The sequence below is a fragment of the Diabrotica undecimpunctata genome, chromosome 8, assembly GCF_040954645.1.
Source record: "Diabrotica undecimpunctata isolate CICGRU chromosome 8, icDiaUnde3, whole genome shotgun sequence".
NCBI lineage: Eukaryota > Metazoa > Arthropoda > Insecta > Coleoptera > Chrysomelidae > Diabrotica > Diabrotica undecimpunctata.
Window position 1 is genome coordinate 56,226,969 of NC_092810.1, and position 21,146 is coordinate 56,248,114.

Sequence of the window (21,146 nt, forward strand, 5' to 3'; positions counted from 1 at the left end):
AGTAGAGCCTGACGCTCCTTCAGTGCTGTAATTTGAACTGATACTCATGTCCACTCTCTCCCCTCAATCACAAACATTCCGAAATCTCCCCCCTGACCCCTCGACGTATTAAAAGATATGTTTATTTTTCAAATACCTTTAACTTTCAAATCATTGATAAAAACTACCTGATAAGGGTATTTGTCTCAACTTGCGGAATTTTGGAATGCGTCAGAGGGTAATTTGGAAAATATTAATTCTATGAAGGTTTTAGAAACTTGTGTAGAAAGTTATTTAAATGCAAGATAACGGCGCTTTACAGATTATTAGTTAGTACAAAGAAATTTTATATATCTAAACTAATATACAGTATGATACAAAAATAAACTAAATAATATGATACAAAAATAGACTAAAAATATTAAGTATTGTTGTTACGCAACATAGTCCCCCCGTTGATGTGACCTACATCTAAATGAGTATGGGGTAAAGGACATACTTTAACAACAGATCTTATAAATGTTCCGTCTTTAGTTCTTAGTTTTACAGTTCTAACCCTGCCGTCTTTACTTAGCAGTGTTTCGATTACTCTTGCCAGTGGCCATTTTAGAGGAGGAGCGTTATCATCGATTAGGAGTACAAGATCATCGACTTTAATGTTTTCTTGGGGCAGAAACCATTTGGGCTTATTTTGGAGGCGATTTAAATAATCCCTAGACCAACATTTCCAGAAATGCTGCTGAATTTTGCTGCATTTCTGCCACAGTGATAAACTATTTTCGGATTTTGTCGAGATATCTTTTTCTGGATAGGAAGTCATGCTGCTTCCAATGAGAAAATGAGCGGGGGTTAGAAAAGAAAAATCATTTGGACTGTCTGACAATGGACAGAGGGGTCGTGAATTTAAAACAGCTTCTATTTGAGCCAAAATAGTGGTTAATTCCTCAAATGTAAAAATATTATTGCCCATCATCCTTACTAAATGATACTTGCAGCTCTTTATAGCTGCTTCCCAAATTCCACCCTGATGTGGAGATCGAGGTGCAATAAACTTCCACTCAATTAATGTTGAGGCTGCGAATTCTTTTATGGTAGGTAGAACATCCGTTCCCATAAAAAAGTCATAAAGCTCTTTTAACTGATTACGAGCTCCAAGAAAGTTGGACGCATTGTCCGAATAAATGGTTTTAGGAATACCTCTGCGTGAAATGAATCTTTTTAACGTTAGTAGGAATGCTTCGGTGCTAAGACTGGACACTAGCTCTATATGGACTGCCTTAGTGACGAGGCATACGAATACTGCTATATAAGCCTTACAAATGGGAGCACGTCGCAGTTTTGAAGATTTTATTTGAAATGGGCCCCCGTAATCGATGCCGGCATTTGTGAATGGTCGAGAGACCTGAAACCGTTCTTTGGGTAGATCGGCCATTATTTGATAAGCTGGTCTTGCGTTAAATCTGTAACAGTTCTTACATTTGTAGATGATCCTCTTGATTTCTCTCAGTCCATCAAGAGGCCAATAAGTGAGTCTAATATTTGACAATGTATTTTGAGGGCCTGTGTGCAATAGGCGAATGTGTTCTCTTTCAAGTAACGATCTAACTACCTGGCATTTTGTAGGAAGAAGAAGTGCATTGCGAAGTCGTCCACCAACTCTTATTAAATCAGATGCGTCTATAAATGGATTCAATTTTAAGATAGCCTTATTTTTTATTGTTTTTTGATGCTTTAAGTCTTTAAATTCTGATTGAAAGAATGTTAGTTGAATGATTTTAACTATTCTCTGCTCGGCTTCTATTAATTCGGAAGCCGAAAGTACACCATTTCTTTTGTTTTCTTTATTTTTAAGATTGTAAATATACCTATTGCAATATGCAATTACTCTTTGTAACCGAGTGAAAGATGAGAATTTACAAAAAGTTGTATATAGAGTAGGTTTTGAATTATTTACAGCGTGTAAAGTGGCTTTTATTTCAGGGATATCTGTTATATCAATATTTGGAACAAATTCATTAAATTTAGTGGTTGCGTTCATTAGAAAATGGGGCCCATGCCACCATAATGTATTGTCTACCAGCAGGGCCGGTGTGGTACCGCGAGACAGAATATCTGCTGGGTTATCTTTAGAACTTACGTGACTCCATAAATAAGTTCGCGTTAACTCCTGTATTTGAGTTATACGGTTTGCTACGAAGATTGACCAACGAGAAGGGTGAGAATTTATCCATGCAAGTACAATTTGGGAGTCTGTCCAGAGCCTAACCGAAGCTATGGAAGAAACCTTTGGTGAAATAATAAAAAAGATTTGAAATCAGGGTAGAAAGCAAAACAGCCCCTAATAATTCAAGTCTGGGTAGGGAAATGGTTTTTAGCGGAGCTACACGACTCTTTGAAGTAATTAAGTTGCATGAAACGATTCCATTTTCATGTAAAACCCGTAAATAAATACAAGCGCCATATGCCTTCACACTTGCATCGCAGAAACCATGGATTTCAATTCGAGAAATATTGAGCGGATTGAGCAGAGGTCTAGAGATTGTGAGTTTTGCAAGATCAGGAATGTGAGCTAGAAAATTCAACCATTCTGATGAAATTTGTCCTGTGAGTTTGTCATCCCAATTAAAGTTACATATCCAAATTTTTTGCATTAACAACTTGGCAGATACAGTAATCGGATTTATTAGACCAAGAGGATCAAAAATAGAAGAGATAATTGATAGAACTTCTCTTTTTGTGTATTTTGGTTCACTAGAAATGTCAGGAAGAGAGATAGAGAACATATCAGACTGAGAATTCCAACACATTCCAAGAACTTTATTTGACGAATTGTCGGGTTTTATTACATAATTAGATTTTTGAGATTCAGAGGAAATAGAGTTGAGAAACTCGGAAGAATTAGAACTCCATTTATGGAGTGGTATCCCAGCGGAATTTAGACTCGTAGAAAGTTGCTTATAAGTCTTGTACAAAGTCTCGATATCATTTGCACCATGTAAAATATCATCTACATAACAAGAATTTTCTAGAGCATCAGCAGCTAATGGGTATTTTTCTTTATTTCGAACTGCCAACTCTTTAAGACACCTAGTACTTAAAAAACTAGCTGAGTTTGTGCCGTAGGTCACGGTCTGAAGTTCTAGACATTTTAATTCTTCTTGCGGGGAATTGCGCCACAGAATGTTTAGTAGAAATGTCTGTTTTGGGTTAATTCTTATTTGCCTAAACATCTTTTCGATGTCGGCGATAAGAGTATATTTGTAAAGTCTAAAGCGAATTAGAATTTCAAACAAATCAGGTTGTACAGTATAACCTTTGAGCATAATATCGTTGAGAGACACATTTGAGGTTGATTTCATTGATCCATCAAATACAACCCTGAGTCGAGTAGTTAAGCTATCATGCTTGAAAACACAATGATGTGGGAGAAAAAACTTATGTTCGGACGATTCATTAAGCTTAGAAAGGGGAACGTATTTACAATGCCCTAAAGAAACATATTCTGATATGAATTCTGTGTACAGATGCCGTAACTCGTCTGATTTGTTAAGCCTTTTTTCAAGATTGAAAAAACGTCTTTTTGCCAAATGAAATGATTCACCTAATTTTTGATATTCATTAGGAGTCTTCAGAGGTAGGTCTACTTGAAATCTGCCACTAGGAAGAATTGTTAGTGAAGATTTGAATATGTCCTCAGCTCGCTGTTCTGAGGGAGTTAATGTTTTTACATGAATAGAAGTGAGTGGTTTAGTCTCTTCTATTTCCCAAAAATTCTTTAAAAGAGAATCAAGATCAGCAGTTTGTACGTGTAACGAAATATTTGAATAATGTGAGTGGGCATTATTCGTTGAAGGAGTCGCGTTTGATCCTAACATTGTATAACGAGAGTATGGGATATTTCCACCTACAATATAACCCAAATGAGTGTTTTGAAGAATAGGAAGGTTGGGCCCTAATTTTATTAAGCCGTAAGTAACTAGGTCAAAATAAATATCAGCTCCTAAAAGCATGTCTACGTCCGACGGGGTACAGAAATGTGGGTCTGCAAGTTTTATATTTTTTGGTATTTTTAATAAATTTAAATCCAGCGCGACTTGTGGATGCTGGCACGTAATGCTTTCGAGGACAGCACAGGACAGATTAAAGTTTTAACCAGGATATGTGTTTGAATAGATTTTAAGGTCTACCATCTTGTTTGAAACAGAAGAAGTTTGAGCTATACCTGATATTTGAAGATTTCTGGTATAGGGTGAATAACAAATTCTTTTGGCTAACCTGTCTGTTATGAACGAAACTTGGCTACCGGAGTCTGTTAAACAACGAACAGAGATGGGATTGTTTTCAACATCGTAAACAGTTACCAAAGCAGTTGCGAGTAAAATTTGCAGATTGTTCGAATATATTTGGAAATATATTGTAATTTGGAACAGAGTTGTTCTGCGAATTTGCATGAATATTCTCCGAAGTGAATTGAGACGAATGCTGATTTGGACGTTGATTATTGCAGGTTTTGCAATTCGAAGATGAGGAACAAGAATTAGACATATGACCACTAGCAAGGCAATTGAGACAAAAACCTTTGTTTTTTACTTTTTGCATACGCTCTTGAGCGGACAAATTTAAAAATTGTTGGCAAGAGTATACTTTATGTGAGTTAGAATTGCATACGAAACATTTAAAAGATGTATCTCCATTATTTATAGAAATATGAAGAGACGGTTTTGATTTATAAACTGTTTTCTCTTCAAAGATCAAATTTTCCAATATCTTACTTTTCTTTTCAATAAAATTCAAAAACTCATCTATTGTAGGAAGTTCGTTGAAATCTCTTTCGGATTCAAAGGATCGTTTCATATTAAAATCTAATTTTTGTGTGAATATATGAATTAAAATTAAATCTGCAAGATTGTCGGAGATATTTAAATTATTTAGCGCACTTAAATTCTTTTTTATGTGAGTTAAGAATTCTCGCAAGTTTTGAGCAGTATTTTTTGTTAATGAAGGAACGTTCAAAAGTTGTTTTAAATAAGTGTTAATTATTAAACATTTGTTTTCAAATCTATTCTTAAGTGTATCGAGCGCAACGGAAAAATTTGAGCCTACAACTTCCAAATTTTCAATTAGTTGTAGAGGCTCGTTCTTGAGAATTGATTTTAAATAAATTAGTTTTTCAATATCTGAAAGATATAAATCATCTACGACAAGTTTGTAAAAATGTGGAATTTTTATTTCCGGTAGGCGGATATGATGGTTATTTGAATGATTTTGTTGAGCTGAGGTGCTCACAACAGAATTTACTGAAATTGTATCAATTTTATTCTTTAGAGCTGATCCTAACGTTAAAAATCTGTCTTCTACGTCTGCCATGTCAACAGAAAATTCATCATCTATTGTCTCTAATTCATTTTGAACCTCGAGATATTTGTCAAAAACTTTTGATAGATAGTCTTTTCTAAAAATTAATTCATTTTTTGAAATATTACTTTTTTCATTTTCTTTAAACCAATTCTCCAATCTAGTTATTGAAGCTTTACTTTGACCTCTTGCCTTAACAAGATCATCTTTTACTTTAACAATATCATCAACCGTTTTCTCCATGATTAGCTGATTGAATTAGATTAAGATTTAGTAAGCGAGAAATATGTGAAAGAATTTGATCTTTAAATTGAAAAAACAGAAGAATAGTAATAAACACAGAGATATAGCGAAAATATGAGAATTTACACTAAAAATCGAAAATATAAGTAAAAGGATATAATAATTATAAAAATAATAGCGAATTAACGAAAATGTTCAATAAATGTTCAAAAAGAGTTTATAGTATGCACTTCACAAATGATACTAAAATTAAAAAACTTACAGTGTGTTGAGTGTGATGCTAGGCGTTAAATCAGCTACCAGGATGAAGGAGTCTGGAGGCGTCCTACTGGAAGATGCTGCAGATGCTGCGTTGATGTCTAACTTGAAGATGAGACATGCGAAGATCTCTGATTCGAAGTTGAAATGTGAAGAAGTCCGGTTCGAAGGAACATGAACGAAGATGTAGGTGTTTGTCCTTACACCTTTGTCCTGATGGCTTTGTTTCACGCACCACCTTGCACCTTGCACCTTAGGTTTCACTTTATATATGTATTTGAAGGACCACCCAGAAAACAAACTGGGAAAAATGAAGATTCGAAAAGAACGTTTGAACAAATATATTTAAACAAATACAATGTATTTTAAACGCCGATAACTTGCATATGATACACACTTGTCGGTGATACAATATTGACACGAACTTATTAATATACCGACTGGTTTAAAACACTAATATGCCGCTAGGGCGAGTAGAGCCTGACGCTCCTTCAGTGCTGGAATTTGAACTGATACTCATGTCCACTCTCTCCCCTCAATCACAAACATTCCGAAATCTCCCCCCTGACCCCTCGACGTATTAAAAGATATGTTTATTTTTCAAATACCTTTAACTTTCAAATCATTGATAAAAACTACCTGATAAGGGTATTTGTCTCAACTTGCGGAATTTTGGAATGCGTCAGAGGGTAATTTGGAAAATACTAATCCTTTCATTGTTACGATTCTATGAAGGTTTTAGAAACTTGTGTAGAAAGTTATTTAAATGCAAGATAACGGCGCTTTACAGATTATTAGTTAGTACAAAGAAATTTTATATATCTAAACTAATATACAGTATGATACAAAAATAAACTAAATAATATGATACAAAAATAGACTAAAAATATTAAGTATTGTTATAACGCAACAGTATTGTATAGGTAAATTATCTTGGAAGTTATAGAAAATAACCTGGTAGATTCGTTTGTATAATTGGCCCATCAGACTATGGTTTTTGGACTTCCTTCCTTTATCTGTTTTCGCTGGCACTATTTTTTTACACTATATTATGCCGTTGATTAAAGGGTTATTCAATCAACGATTATGCGTAGTGTTGGTTATATGGTTATATGTCCTTCGTATTAACATAGTTTCTTCATCTCTGAGGAATTGTGGTTATATTTATTTCCGTCAATGGAGTCCATAAATACTTATTTTTGGACCTGATTTTTATTTGATAACAGTGTTCTAGCAATACCATTAGGATACCTTTCCCGCTTATAAACAAGTTAGCATACCCAATCTTTTTCTTAATGTAAATCTCAAGCATCAGAGTACAGTGCACAGATTCTAATTATGCCGGTGGGAGATGACTTCTATGCGTTGTATATAGTTTCTTATTCTATAGTTGGTGTATGAGAGAAAAAGTTTTCGAAATAATGAAATAACAAATTTTATATTATTATTTGTTATTTCATTATTTTGAAAACTTTCTTTCATACATCGACTATAATACAGCACATAGAATAGAGATCTATATAAAAAGTGATCTGATTTTTAAATGCTTTCCCTGCAAAAAACAACATTTCTCACTAATTTTCTACAAATTAACCCCTGTGAAACGTATATAAAATTTAATAAGATCCACGTTCTATAATAAATATTTAAATTTTCACATGTTACAAATTTATTTACTGGCAGAGTTCTACCATACATAGTCTTAGCAAACATACACGTGAAACGGTGAAACTAAACAAACAACCTGATGCGACACTTACATTAAGTGAGTGATGTTTACTATGTAGAGAAATATAAACAGCAACCTAAAAGCGGAAATAGTGTGGTAAGTTATGTCACAAAATGTAATATTAAAATATCCAAGGAAACTTTTATCTTAAAAATTGGAAGCCCATTTTTTTATTTAGAAAATAACCGCATTAACCACGAAGCATTAGCGGAATTAAGAAAATACAATATGTGTACAAAGGATAAATTTAGGTATAATATATCTTACTTGTTACGTTACATTTGTTAAGGAATTGGAAAACAGGTTTACAGTCGGTTTGAAGGTTAAGAATGTGTTTTATATTATTTTAATATCCAGGTATCGATTTTTTGTTAGCGTCAAATTCACTACATTCTGTTTTGTTGTTATTGGTGTATTACACTTGCTGCATTTTGGTACTTGGGTAGGTATGCGTTATGAGATATTCATGAGTAAGTTTGCAGTATCCTAACCGAAGAAGAGATAGGATAACTTGTATCTCCTTTTATGTCTCTTAGTTTGCTTGCAGATGTCTTTTATTGATCTTTCCATAAATTGAAGGTCATAGACTTTAACAGTTGCTTTATGTATGAGGCTGGAATTAATTGTTCTGCTAATGAATGTAATTGGGCAGCTGTGTGAGCACAACGATCTGCGTTTTTATTTCCCTTGATTCCAGTGTGATAGGAAACCATTAGAAAAACTATTTTTGATTCTGTTTGACGAAGACTATGTAATGTTTCTTTGTTTAATATGACTACAGTAGTGTTTGTGAAGGTTTGCTGTATTAGTCTCAGTGAATTAAGTAAGCCAGATAATATTAAAGAGTGTTTGGTTTCTGCTCTGGAAATGTATTTTAACGCTTTTAGTATGGTGTTTAAGATACTGTATGAACTGGAAAGCTTAAATAAACATTTTGTATCGTTGTTTATGAATACTGCTGCTCGTTTTGGAAAGATTTAGATAAATCAGTGAAGATGTGGTTATAATTTTTGTAATTCGAGACTATTTATGTATAATTTTGATATTTTTTTATATAAGATGTGGATTGATATCATATTTATTACATAATATATTGCGTTAATTGGGTGTCTACATGAGGAGTTTTGATTATCCATGAAGTTTTGCTCTGTCCATTCGTTTATCTGAGGTTATAAAAGCCATACAATCATCAAAAGATAGCAGAGCGACTGGTCCTGATGATATTCCAACTAAAATATACAAGCTTATAAATGATAGCAATGTTTTAGAGGCTATGACTTCGTCTTTCAATACCATCTATACCAGCGGACACCTACCTAATGGTTGGTCTAATGTTGGCTAAGAAGACAACAGCAAAAACCTGTGCTGATTATATAACCATCAGTTTGTTAAACCACTTATTGAAATTTTTTTTGAAGGTAATAATATAATAGATGCAAGGAATACCTGGATGACACACAGATTTGTTTCCGTAACGGGTTTGGAACGAGAGAGGCACTGTTTGAAATAAACGTACTTGCTCAAAGATGTCAAAATATATCTGTAGACATATACTGTTGTTTTATTGACTCCCAAAAGGCATTTGATCGTGTTAAGCACTCTATATTGATCGAAGCTCTAAAAGACATTGGCTTGGATGGCAGAGATGTTCGAATAATTGCAAATTTATATTGGAATCAAACAACATCAATTTTAGTAGATGGTGTGGAATCACAGGCTCTTAATATTAAAATAGGAGTACGGCAGGGATGCTTTTTGTCACCCCTGCTTTTAAACGTTTAGTCCGAAAGAATTTTCAGAATAGCACTTTCTGAAAAACAAGAAGGAATACTTGTAAACAATGCAGTCATCAATAATTTGCGATATGCGGACGATACAGTACTCCTAGCTTCTAGTCAAGAAGATCTGCAAACACTACTTAATAGTGTCGTTGAGAGTCGTAGCGAGGCAGGTCTGGATCTGAACATACGGAAAACCAAAATACTCATAATAAGTAAACAACAGCATATAAAACCGTTTATATATGTAAATAACACCAAACTTGAGCAAGTTGATAAAATCGTCTACCTTGGACAGCAATTAAATTGTAACTTAGAAAGTCACGGATAAATTAGATCTAGGATAGAGCAGGCTAGAGCGGTTTTTAGAAGGATGCAGAGACCTAAAATTGGCATTGAGGATCCGCCTACTTCGCTGTTACGTGTTCTCGGTCTTACTTTATGGTGTCGAGTCCTGGACTGTGAATAAAATTGATCTAAATCGCCTTGAGGCTTTCGAAATGTGGTGCTATAGAAGAATTTTAAAAGTTTTCTGGGTGGAGAAGATTCGAAACTCCACAATACTAGAACGTCTCAGCAAGACTACTGAGATCATAAAAAGCATCAAGCAGAGAAAGCTAGAGTATTTTGGACATATAATGAGAGGTCCCAAATATGGGTTACTACAAAATATCATGCAAGGAAAAATAGCAGGCAAATGCAGTCCAGGACGAAGAAGAACCTCATGGTCGAAGAACTTGCGAGATTGGTATGACGTTGATACAATCATGCTATTTAGGGTGGCAGTGAATAAAATTAAGATAGCTATAATGGTAACCAACGTTCTGAAAAGACATGGTACATGACGAAGAAGAATTCACTAACCATGTTCTGGAAAATTTTGGATATTTAACGTTGTTATGTAGAGGTTAATCCTAATATAGAAAGGTGATGGGAAGGTGTTTATAAAGCTTATACTTTATAAAGTTGATTTGAATCGATTGCAAAAAGTATTTTTGGGAGAAGGAATTGATATAAGCGATGTTACTCGTAAAGCATATAATAAATTGAGAACTTGTTGTCTGAAAGATAGTAATGGCTCGTCCAGTTCACAGTATAAGATTTCTGCAGGCGTTGTTCTATAAGCTCCTAATACGGTGTTGTGTATGGTATCTAGGCATTTTAATATTGAAAAGCGATCCGATGTATATGCAACTCATTCGTAATCAATTTTCGAACGAATGAAGCTTCTGTATATTTTTAGTAACATCAGACCATCAGATCTCCTAGACTTATTTGCTTAACATCTTGATAAATTACCCCTTTTTGCGTGAAAGACGTATGATACGTCTTTCATGCAAAACTTTCGATATGATTTTTTCATGATAGACGTTCATCGAATATCGAAACCAGAACATTTATGTGAGGGGCACTTTAGTTTCTAGTTGTATAGAAATGTTGATTGTAATTGCAGTTCTTTTATGTTTCTTTCTGAGAATAATATGCAGTTTGTTTTGTTTGGGGAAAAATTGTATGCAGACATTGTAGACCAACGTTCAAAGGTTGTTATGCATTGCTGACGACTTTGAGCGATAGTGCTAGGATATTTTTCTTTGATAAGCACAATCATGTCATCTGCGTAAAGTATAGCTACAACTGGTTTCTTTAAGTCTTTTAAGACGTCGTTCATAGTAATTAAAAATAACTTTGGGCTCAGAATGGACCATTATGGGATGCCATTTAATTGTTTCTTGGTTGAAGATATTGTACCGGAAATGCGAAACTGTAATTTTCTTCGACATAAAAAATTGTGTATGAAATTTTTTACATTACCTTTCAATACCCATTGATGTAGTTTATTTAGCATGATTTTATGGCATGTAGAATCAAATGCTTTATTAATGTAAAAAAATTGCTAGATATTTATCTTTCATAGCAAATGTTTCGCGAATATGACTTTCTAGATCAATAATGTTATCAAGTATGCTTCTGGATGGGCGAAATCCGGATTGTTCGGGAATGAATAATTTGTGAGTTTCTAAGACCCATATTAGTCTCTTATTGAGTATTGTTTCTGATAGTTTGCTCATAAAGCAGGTTAGGGAGATTGGCCTGTAAGATTCAGGTAAAAGTGAAGATTTGTTAAATTTAAGTATGGGAATGATTATTGTTTTTCCAAATTAAAGTGAAATCACTGTTGTTACAAATGTGATTAAAAATGTCAAGCAGGGTCTGTTTCGCTGATTCTGGGAGATTTTTTAGAAAAATAGGTGATCGTCGGGGCCAGAAGAAATGTCTTTTAGGAATTAGATAAATTCCTTCATTTATTATTTTGTTAGTGACTTGTTTAGGGGTCAAGGTTTTAGCCCTTTTAATTCCGTAGGGGGAGTAATATTATCACTGATTATATTCCTTTTTATAGAAAGCTTATGATAATAGTCTGCGAATGCTTCACTTATTTTTTTTGTTGGGTTTATTCGTTTGCCCTCATAATCTAATGCTTTAATGCCATGGTAAGTTTTGTTTCAATTAATACCTTGTATCTTCTTCCATGCTGATGATACTGTTCTTGTTTATACTTACGACGACATTTTTAATTTGTTGGTAATACATCTTGCTTTTGCTCTATGTTTTTTGTATTTAGTTATACTTGCTATGTTTTTTTCGTCCTACATCTATTTAAAGCAGATTTGCTGTTTTGTATTTGCTGTATTTGCATTCTCCAGAACATTTATTTTGCATTATGTTATTCTCAATGATATTTAAGAAAGAGCTCCAGTCAGCTTTCTTTATTTTCTATTTGGGTTCGATATTTTAGACGTCCATGTGGACGTAAGAGAAAGATGTGCTGAGATATTTTGTTAAAAGAACTGCGGGCATTTCTCGAAGTTTTGGCATACCTAGGAGCTCGGAAATCTTTGCTATCTCTAAGACCCAAACTCCAATCATCTTACCTCGTCAAAAATTAATCAGTACTTATATGAACACTACGTAGTACCAATATCGTTTGAAAACACACTAAAAAAAGCTGTCATAATCAAACGTGAAGTGAGACAGGGCTGCGTACTGAGCCCTACACTATTTAACATACATATACTCTGAGATTGTATTCCAAGATGCACCCTTAACACTCAGAAGGTGGCATAGAAGTGAATGGTTAATTAATAAATAATTTAAGATATGCCGATGACACAGTTATAATTGCAGATACTCCTAAATACATACAGTTCCTGCTAGACAAGATGGAATAGATCTATTGGACCTAAAAATCAACACAGTAAAATCGAAGATATTACTGATAAACCAAAATCCCAACCTACCAATGCACCATATGGATCAGTGAAGATCTAAATCATGACTTAAAAATCCGAGCCTAAATTAAAAACTTTTCGAAAATACGAAGCCTTTTTTTCCATGGGTCACTCGATCTGCAAATAAGATATAATTTTTTGTAGTGTCAGTACAGCAAATGCTACATATACTTCACAATATTATATGCGTTTAAGCGTAAACTCTAAAAGTTGCCAGTTTGAACAGACTTGAAGCATTTGACCACTTGGTTATATATACGAATGTTACGAATATCGTTGATTTCTCACACCACCAACTTGAAATTTTTTCACCAAATCAGCAGGGAACATGAGCTCACTGAAATTATACAAAAGCGGAGATATCATATGTTATGAGAAAAGAACAGATACAATTTTCTGCAGCTCGTAATCGAATGCAAGGGTAAGATTGAGGGCAAACATAGACCAGGAAAGGTCTGGGTTCGATCGATTTGCTGAGAAAGACCCAAAACAGAAAAGAACTTGCCAACGTTGTTACCATTTTCGATAGGAGAAGGAACTCAAACAATAAACGGTCGACTAAATTGCGCAAATATTTTTGCTAATGCTAGTCTTACACATACGAATTTTTCTTAGAAATGTTATATTAAAGAAATAGTCAAAATTTGTGTGCCGTTGAAAAAAATCGTGTTTTGGGGTAAATATATTCAAAATATTGAGATGTATAATACTTGCGCTTTGCTCATTAGAAATCGAGAAGGGGGGGAAAGGCATGCAATTTTAATTTCATATTCAAGGTCAGTTTATACCAATATTTTTAGTTTTGGCACATTTAAAAATCTAGAAATGTTATGCACGACCTTTCTTTTCGTACAAATCGATAGAGGACCAAAAGTAAAAGTTAAACGGGCCTCAAGTGTCTGTTTGACGACGGTTAATCTAGAAAACGCCAAATTTCTCACAATCCGTCTCTGTGTTGGAAAAGTCCCATTCCCCTTTTGAACTTAAATACCAACTGCATCGCAGGTAATACATTTGATTTAATAAAACACATTTAAATAGTAGTAACATTACATTTTACTTTCAAATACAGATACATGTTTTTCAGATTTTTGTGGTATGTTACAAAAAGCAAAACAATCCAATGGAGTAGTTTCCGCATCTTGAAGCGTTTGGGGAAGATGCTGGTTAAGAGTTTCCGGTAAGAGTAACGAAGAAGTTCCTCCCATTATTAACATGGTCCCCATTATTATTAAAGGCAATATAAGAATATCGGAACCCTAAAAATTAATTAAGAAGTGTAATAAACTTAGTACTAAACTTTATATATAAATAAATAAATAATTAAATTCAACAAATCGATAATAACTTTTGCTAAAAGCCACTACGAAACTAAGTGCCTATAGCTGGATGTATACCATGTATCACAAAAATGTTTTATTTATAATCCTTTATAAAAGGTATATAATAAAATACCCAGACGGGCTATATCACAATTACAAAACGTTTTCGGAATCTATATTCCATCATCAGTGTAACTAAGTGTACATGTTTAGAGCCACTATTATATTTGGGTAAAAACCCGTTAAATGTTTAAATTTCTGTTACTGTTCTTATAAGTTGAGATGTTAAAGTTACCAGGGAATTGGCAACTATTTACCAATTACCAATATGGTAAAAAGATATATATAAATATATATATATATATATATATATATATATATATATATATATATATATATATATATATATATATATAAATTAAATTCTTTTTTATCAATTATATCAACTTCCTTATGTTACTTTCCATACATACCACAGTTTGTATCGTTCTTCAAGAAGTTTGTAATCTCTTAAGCTCATCCACTAACTTCAACTCGTTTGTGTACAAATTGAGCTTAAAATATGCTAAATGTTGTGTTGACTAGTTTTTGTAATTTATTTGCTATACACTTTACCAAAAATCCACTATATTAACTACAATAAAATATTGTTATAGTTTATTTTACGAAAAATGGTTGAGTGCTTAATGTTTGCAATAAAACCCGACCGCAAGTACCCCAGCTTAGTCAACATTAGTTGAGCAGGTAAGTATTTAGGTAAAATTGAAGCTACTGTGGAGTGTCGTTATCTTGTTTGTATAATAAATTCCTGGTAATATAAAAACGATTAAAAAATCGTATAAATTTATAAAAACGATTAGAATACATTTTATTTCATAAAGTTGTAAACATTTTAACAGTGAGTTTCACTATCAATGGTTGATCTTTTTTCCTGAAATAATTATACAGGTTCCCTCTATTCTGTATAATTTGTAAAAGTATATAAAACCGATGAGAAATTTTTAAATATACATTTTGTTTCATTTAGTTGAAAGTGTTATAAGTGTTACCAGTGTTATACCTATTTATACCTATAAAACAGCATTATGTGGCGTCCGTGGAAAAACATTGATGGTGCTTCTTCCAGTGTTCCAGCATAGAAAAAGCATTTATCTGCTGACGCTAGAGAAATCGTAAAAATAATATATAGTTCTTTACTTACAAGAGGACTTACTGCTAATACTGCTGCCAGTGAAATATCTGATTTAACTAAAATACCTCTAACCACAGTGAAAAGAATTACATCAAATCCCATTAAGTCAAGAAGTAAGCGTAAGGATGCAGGTTCTACCAAATGTATTGACGAAAGTGATAAGGACTTAATAAGACGAAAAATTTACATAATGTACGAAGAGCAACGGATACCTACATTAGATGGTTTAAAACAATGGCTTACTAATGATGATACACAAATAAACTGTAGCCGCATTAGTCTTTGGAGGATTTTGTCTAAAATGGGCTTCAGATATCGTACAATTGACAAAAGGTAAGTTCTTATGGAGTCCCATCGAAGTGGCGTACTGAATATATAACTTCCATAAGAAAGTACCGTACAGAAGATTGACCAATAATTTATCTGGACGAGACATGGTTTGACACTTATGAAACACCATCCAAAGGATGGTCCGATTCTTCCAACAGGTGTCAAATAAAAGCTCCATCAAACAAAGGGAAAAGAATAACAATTTTACATGCAGGATCAGAAAATGGTTGGGTCCCAAATGCCTTATGGCTTTCTGCAAAGAACATTAACGACTCCTGCGTGGACTACCATGAGGATACAACGGCAGAGCTTTTTGAGCAATGGTTTAAGAATTGTTTTATACCTAACTTTCCTCAAAATAGTGTGATAGTAATGGACAATGCAAGTTACCACAGTCGTCAATTACATAAGTCTCCAAGTGCAAATAACACGAAAATTGAAATTCAAACTACCTGTTAGAAAACAATATATATTTTGAAGAAAGTTATTTAAAAAATGAACTGTTAGAAGTGTTAAAATCATTTTCTATTAAAAAAGTATATGTTTGTGACGCATTGGCCGAGGACATGGGACATACAGTGTTGGGCTTCCGCCCTACTATTGTTTATTTATTCCCATAGAGCATATGTGGCACCAACTAAAGTCAAATGTTAGGTCACAAAATGTTTTTCCGACTTTAAGTGGTAGTGTAGTCGAATTAATAAGGAAATGTGTTAATGATATCTCCCCAGAAAGTTGGAAAAATTCAGTACGCCATGTAATGAACGTAGAAAATTTATATGTTACGTTGAATCACATAATTAAACCAATTGTTATTAATCTTGAATGGGATAGCGACAGCGAAACAGAATTAGGTATTTAGGAATTCATAAATATATTTTGGTTATTTTGGGTAATTTTTTTTGTAAATATTAACTTGTATATATTTTTCTCTATTTTTTTCAATTCATCTATTTTTTGTACATTATGTATTCGTTTGTATGTATATACTGTAAATAGAACTATTATTACTGTACATTTTTAAACTACTTTCTTCATGTTAAAAATTGTCATTTAATTATCAAGTATATTCACTTTAGCAACCTGAAAATACCATATGAAATAATTTAATAAATTTTTATAATCGTGTATTACACAGCTACCAATGAAATATATTAAATAACAAACTTTCTGAAGTGCGACTCTGTGTACTTCGGTAGTTTATTGAGAGACTCTTGTATACACAATAGGATCAACTCAGGTAACCATTAAGCACTCAACCATTTTCCGTGAAACAAACTATATATTATATGGATATAAATATTCAATCTACCAGACATTTTTTATTAGAATCATAATAAAAAGTATGACACAACAAAAAATACTAAAAATTTTTACGCCTACGAGTTTTCAGCTATTGTTAATAAGGTTTCTTTAAAAGTGAACCGTTTTCATATTGATTGATGTATTTAAGTGAAACAAGATCTGAATGTGGCATCCAGCTGGGATCGTCAGTATCATCCTTTTTTGGCTCTTCCGTAAACTTTAAAATTGGAATTTTTAATCGTGGATCTAGGAATACCATTCGATTTACCCACTTTATCTTATAATCTAATTGCGGTATCTGCAATTTTTGTTCATAATTAGCACCTGGTGCAAGTATGTTTGTGTTGTTTACCACTTCTTCATACCTTTTACAGTTGCAACTTTCCATGTTATCTTTCTAATTGGAAGAAAAATAATATATTCATATACTTAATCTTGAAAAAATATTAAATATTTTGACATATGTCAAGTGTTTTTTTGTTATGTAATTCTTCTTTCTAATGCATTTTCTTAAAAATTTACATATTTGCATAATATTTGAATAAAATAACAACTTTAAGATATTTTATAGATTCAGGTCGGGTTAACAGTTTTATTTTATTTATAACAGGGTTATGTTTTATTATACTGATGATAACACAGAATGTATATATATATATATATATATATATATATATATATATATATATATATATATATATATATATATATATATATATATATATACTTTTTAAGTCTTCTTCCAATTATTTGGATGGACCAGTTTAGGTCTGCCTCTGGTTCTGTTACCTGGTGCTGGTGGTATTTATTTCATTATATCTCTGAACAGATTGCTCTTCTTTCTTCTCATAATGTGTCCATACCATCTAATTATTTGTGCTTTTATTGCTCTAGCTTTTTTCTCTTGGCCCATCCATTCTTGTATTTCGTGATTCATTCATTGTCCTGCATCATCTTTGTTTTTCCTCTTTCGTCCCAGTATTTTTCTGGTAATCTTCCTCTCAAATACTTTCAATTGCTCGTTTTCTCTTGCTGTTAATGTAAATGTTTCTGCGGCATATACGACTATTGGTTTTATGATCGTTTTATAGATTTTCATTTTTGTGTCTTGGCTTAACTTCTTATCTCTATATTTGTTCCCGCTTGAATTCTTCTTTTTATATATACACTTTTATTTCTTCCGTTGACTGGTACCCCAAATATTTGAATGTTTCAACCTCTTTAAAACTGTGTGCATCTATTGTCAGTTTTGTCATTTGTGTCTTCTTTTTCTTGTTTACGTTCATTTGGTATATTATTCTCTTGTAATTCTTGGATCATTTTTCTTCTATTTATTTTGTCAAAAGACTATTTAAAGTCTAGGAAAAGTGTATGTGTTTCTCCGTCGTACTCGTATATTTTCTTTATCACTTGTTTTAGCGTATGTATGGCGTCTATCGGGGATCTTTTTTTTTATAAAACAGTACTGGTAATCCCCCACGGTTTGTTTTGTATATATTGTTAGTCTGCCTCTAATTATAAAAGTCATTACTTTATATGTTACATTCAGTAAATTAATTGCTAGGTAGTTTTTGCATATTCTATGGTCTCCTTGTTTTAAGATTGTCACTATAATTCTCTTCTTACATTCTTTAGGCATTATTTCTTTGCTTCATATATTCTTTATTAGTTCATAAATCAGTCTGTATAGTGCCTCCCCAGCGTATTTTATAAATTCTGCACATATTCCGTCTTCTCTTGCTTTTTTACCGTTTTTAAGTTTGCATATTTTCTCTTCTTCTTCTTTATCATCTTGTTTTGTGTTATTGCTTGCTTCTCTTTCTTCTTCTCTATTTGTTTCTTAACATAATGTAACATATATGTTGTATTTTTTTTGTACAATGACGAATACGCATGAAAAAGAAGCAGAGTGGCTAAAAAAACTTTATAAAGAAATGTTGACCGATTAGGAACAATTTTGGAACTATAAAGATTCAACGGGGAATCCCAAAGGTGATGAGATACGTGATCATTCCTCCGACAGCATCTGCTGTTAAATGTGTAGCATGCAGAAAATTTCTTAAAAACTATCTTATATTCAAATAATAAATTTTCTAGTACATCCCTGCTCCGAGTAAAAATATTCCCCAATTCTGTTTACATTTACAGTTTGTAACTACGACGTTAAATATGGTTAGACTTATTTGTATGCGTTAGTTTAACCAGAATTTTGGGCTGTTGCTCGGCGAGACCGGGGAACGGGAGATGTCGGTACGATTAAGAAGATCGAAGTGAATTCAAGTTTTAGGTTTGAAATATAGGCGGTAATGAGCAGACGTATTTAAGTTAGTCGGTCTAGAAGCCGGCAAATTTGTGAAGAAAAAGTTATTTATACTCCAAGTAATGTGTCACTTCAGACCAGAGTAATCACTGTTTTTTTTTTGTTGTATGCCGTCTCTCATCGTATTATATTTGTAGAACGGCGTGTGCAACAGCTCTGACAAATATCCACATGTTCTAGTGTTTTTGTAAGAAGCCTAGTCTGAAGTCTGTATTTAGTGCCGTCCATTTCATCCTCATTAGTCCTAAGAAACAGCCCTTTCAGAATACTTCTCCCAGTGGAGAATTTGTTCGTGTAGCAGGGAGTTTAAGTTCCAGTTCTCAACCTCAATAATTTAAAGTAAGTTAGTGCAATCCAGGTAACTTTTTGTGTTTAACTTTCAAAGTAAAAATACATTTTTTTAATATAAATAATGATTGCTTTCTTAAGGATTGGTAAAGAATTTGTAATAATTAAAAATATGTCTTAGGTCGTAGTTAGCTGTCATTTTAATTGTTCTAAATTGTTTAAATTTAATGTTGACATATGACAGCCCGTTTTATTATTTGTGACATTAATTTGGTTTGGGTTTTAAAGAAGGTTAACCTCTTTATGAATAGTTTAATTTTAAAGATATTTATTTGTAGTAATTTACTTCTGCCACAGTTTATAGACCAGTATTTTTTGTAAGATTTGTAGCATCTCCCACTTGTAAATAGCGTTTGTAAACGGATAATGACATGTAAGTTTTCTTTGTTATTTTTGGTATAAATCTTTGTAACTATTTATATAGTCAGTATTTTTGTGCTATTTATATTTTGTATGTTCAGACAGTCATAAATGTTTAATTTATTTCTCTAAACAATTTTGTCTATTTATTTTAGAAAAGTCTCCTAACCCCTTTTGTGTTTCTTTTTTAGGAATGAAGAGCCTTTTTCCTTAATTTAGCAGGAGGATCTCTCGAAGCGGCGTCCCATCTTAAATAGCTAGAGGTCCTTCTTGTTGTTTTTTTACCCATTTGTCTAGGAGATTCATGTAAGTACCTATTTGTTTCATTCTTTTGTAGTTGTCCCAATCCCATCCCCTGTTTCATACACTTATCCATGACCCCAGCTCTCCAAATAAATCCTGAGTGCCGTTCGCATAAGTTTCGTTTATTTTGCTTGCCCCATCTCTACCCCAGTAATTTCTGTCCCAATTTATAACCCCCATAGTAATACCCTATGTGGTAGGCAAAATATTTTGTTACAAATGTTGGCAGCTATTTTTTGATAATAATGTAATGCAAAAAATAGTTATGTAAAAAGTGATTAAATAGGATTTTGTAATTCTGAAATATTATCGAAAATTTAATATTACTACTCGGGGGTTTTTTGGGTCGCTGAATACGAGTATTATGACGACAATGGTCTCTGAGGTATGTCTCCGAGGCACCTGGTGCAGAGGATAAGCCTAGTATCCTGGAGTTTTATAAAAATTCGATACAAAATCAGTGCAAACTCGTTACTCGGGGACTTTTAGGGTCGCTGAATATGAGTATCATGACGAAGATGGTCTCCACGGATTGTGCCCACGGTTGATCTCGCGAGGAACCTAGTCTCTTGTAGTTTCATGAGAATACGAAATTTTACATTTACCTTGTAATATCTCCGCTTTTTTTACATATTTTAATTTCAAATTTTAACAAAATATACTAGGGGAATCTCCACAAAAAAAGAGTTGTGCCCGAACTCTTAATTTTGATTATAAAGAAGTGGCGCGTTTTTGAAAAATTGTAACCTACTCATCGGATATTTTTTCTGATTAAAAGAACAGCCATTATAGAAAAACCGCTAATGCTTCCTAAAATTGGTGGAATTGATGGAATTAAAACGACTGAAGGTAAAAGACATTCCCTGAGACAGACTTTATAAACTCCATAGTTAAGAAGAACATCTGGATACCGATAATAATGAATCCATAGCCACAACCATTTTTAGATGATTTCTGTATATATCTTAATTATAATTATGTCTTTATATATTTTACAGATATAAAAGCAAAAACAAAAACTAAAAACGAAACTA

General features: G+C 32.9%; 2 protein-coding genes across 2 annotated transcripts in view; both read right to left on the reverse strand.

Moving 5' to 3' along the window:
• Positions 1-400: 400 nt before the first annotated feature.
• Positions 401-5,577, reverse strand: LOC140448840 (uncharacterized). Its single transcript, XM_072541959.1, has 3 exons — positions 5,463-5,577; positions 2,432-4,021; positions 401-2,250 (listed from the first exon to the last, which is right to left on the reverse strand). Exons 1-3 carry the CDS (start codon positions 5,575-5,577, stop codon positions 401-403), a joined length of 3,555 nt encoding a protein of 1,184 aa, XP_072398060.1.
• An 8,103-nt stretch (positions 5,578-13,680) lies between these two features.
• Positions 13,681-21,146, reverse strand: part of Balat (Beta-alanine transporter) — a 78,407-nt gene continuing 70,941 nt past the window's right edge. Inside the window, exon 9 of the mRNA XM_072541500.1 lies at positions 13,681-13,891. Coding sequence (XP_072397601.1) covers positions 13,682-13,891 — 210 coding nt within the window. The 3' untranslated portion in view covers position 13,681. The remainder of the gene's footprint in view (positions 13,892-21,146) is intronic.

Bases quoted from the DNA above. Each gene is read 5' to 3' on its own strand.
- LOC140448840 (XM_072541959.1), bottom strand. From the start codon at position 5,577: ATGGAGAAAACGGTTGATGATATTGTTAAAGTAAAAGATGATCTTGTT. The intron at 4,022-5,462 runs GTAATATTTCAA...TAAAACTTGCAG, and splicing joins GTTTAAAGAAAATGAAAAAA to ACCCACATTTCTGTACCCCG. The intron at 2,251-2,431 runs GTATTTATTTAC...TTTCTTCCATAG, and splicing joins TGTGAAGGCATATGGCGCTT to CTTCGGTTAGGCTCTGGACA.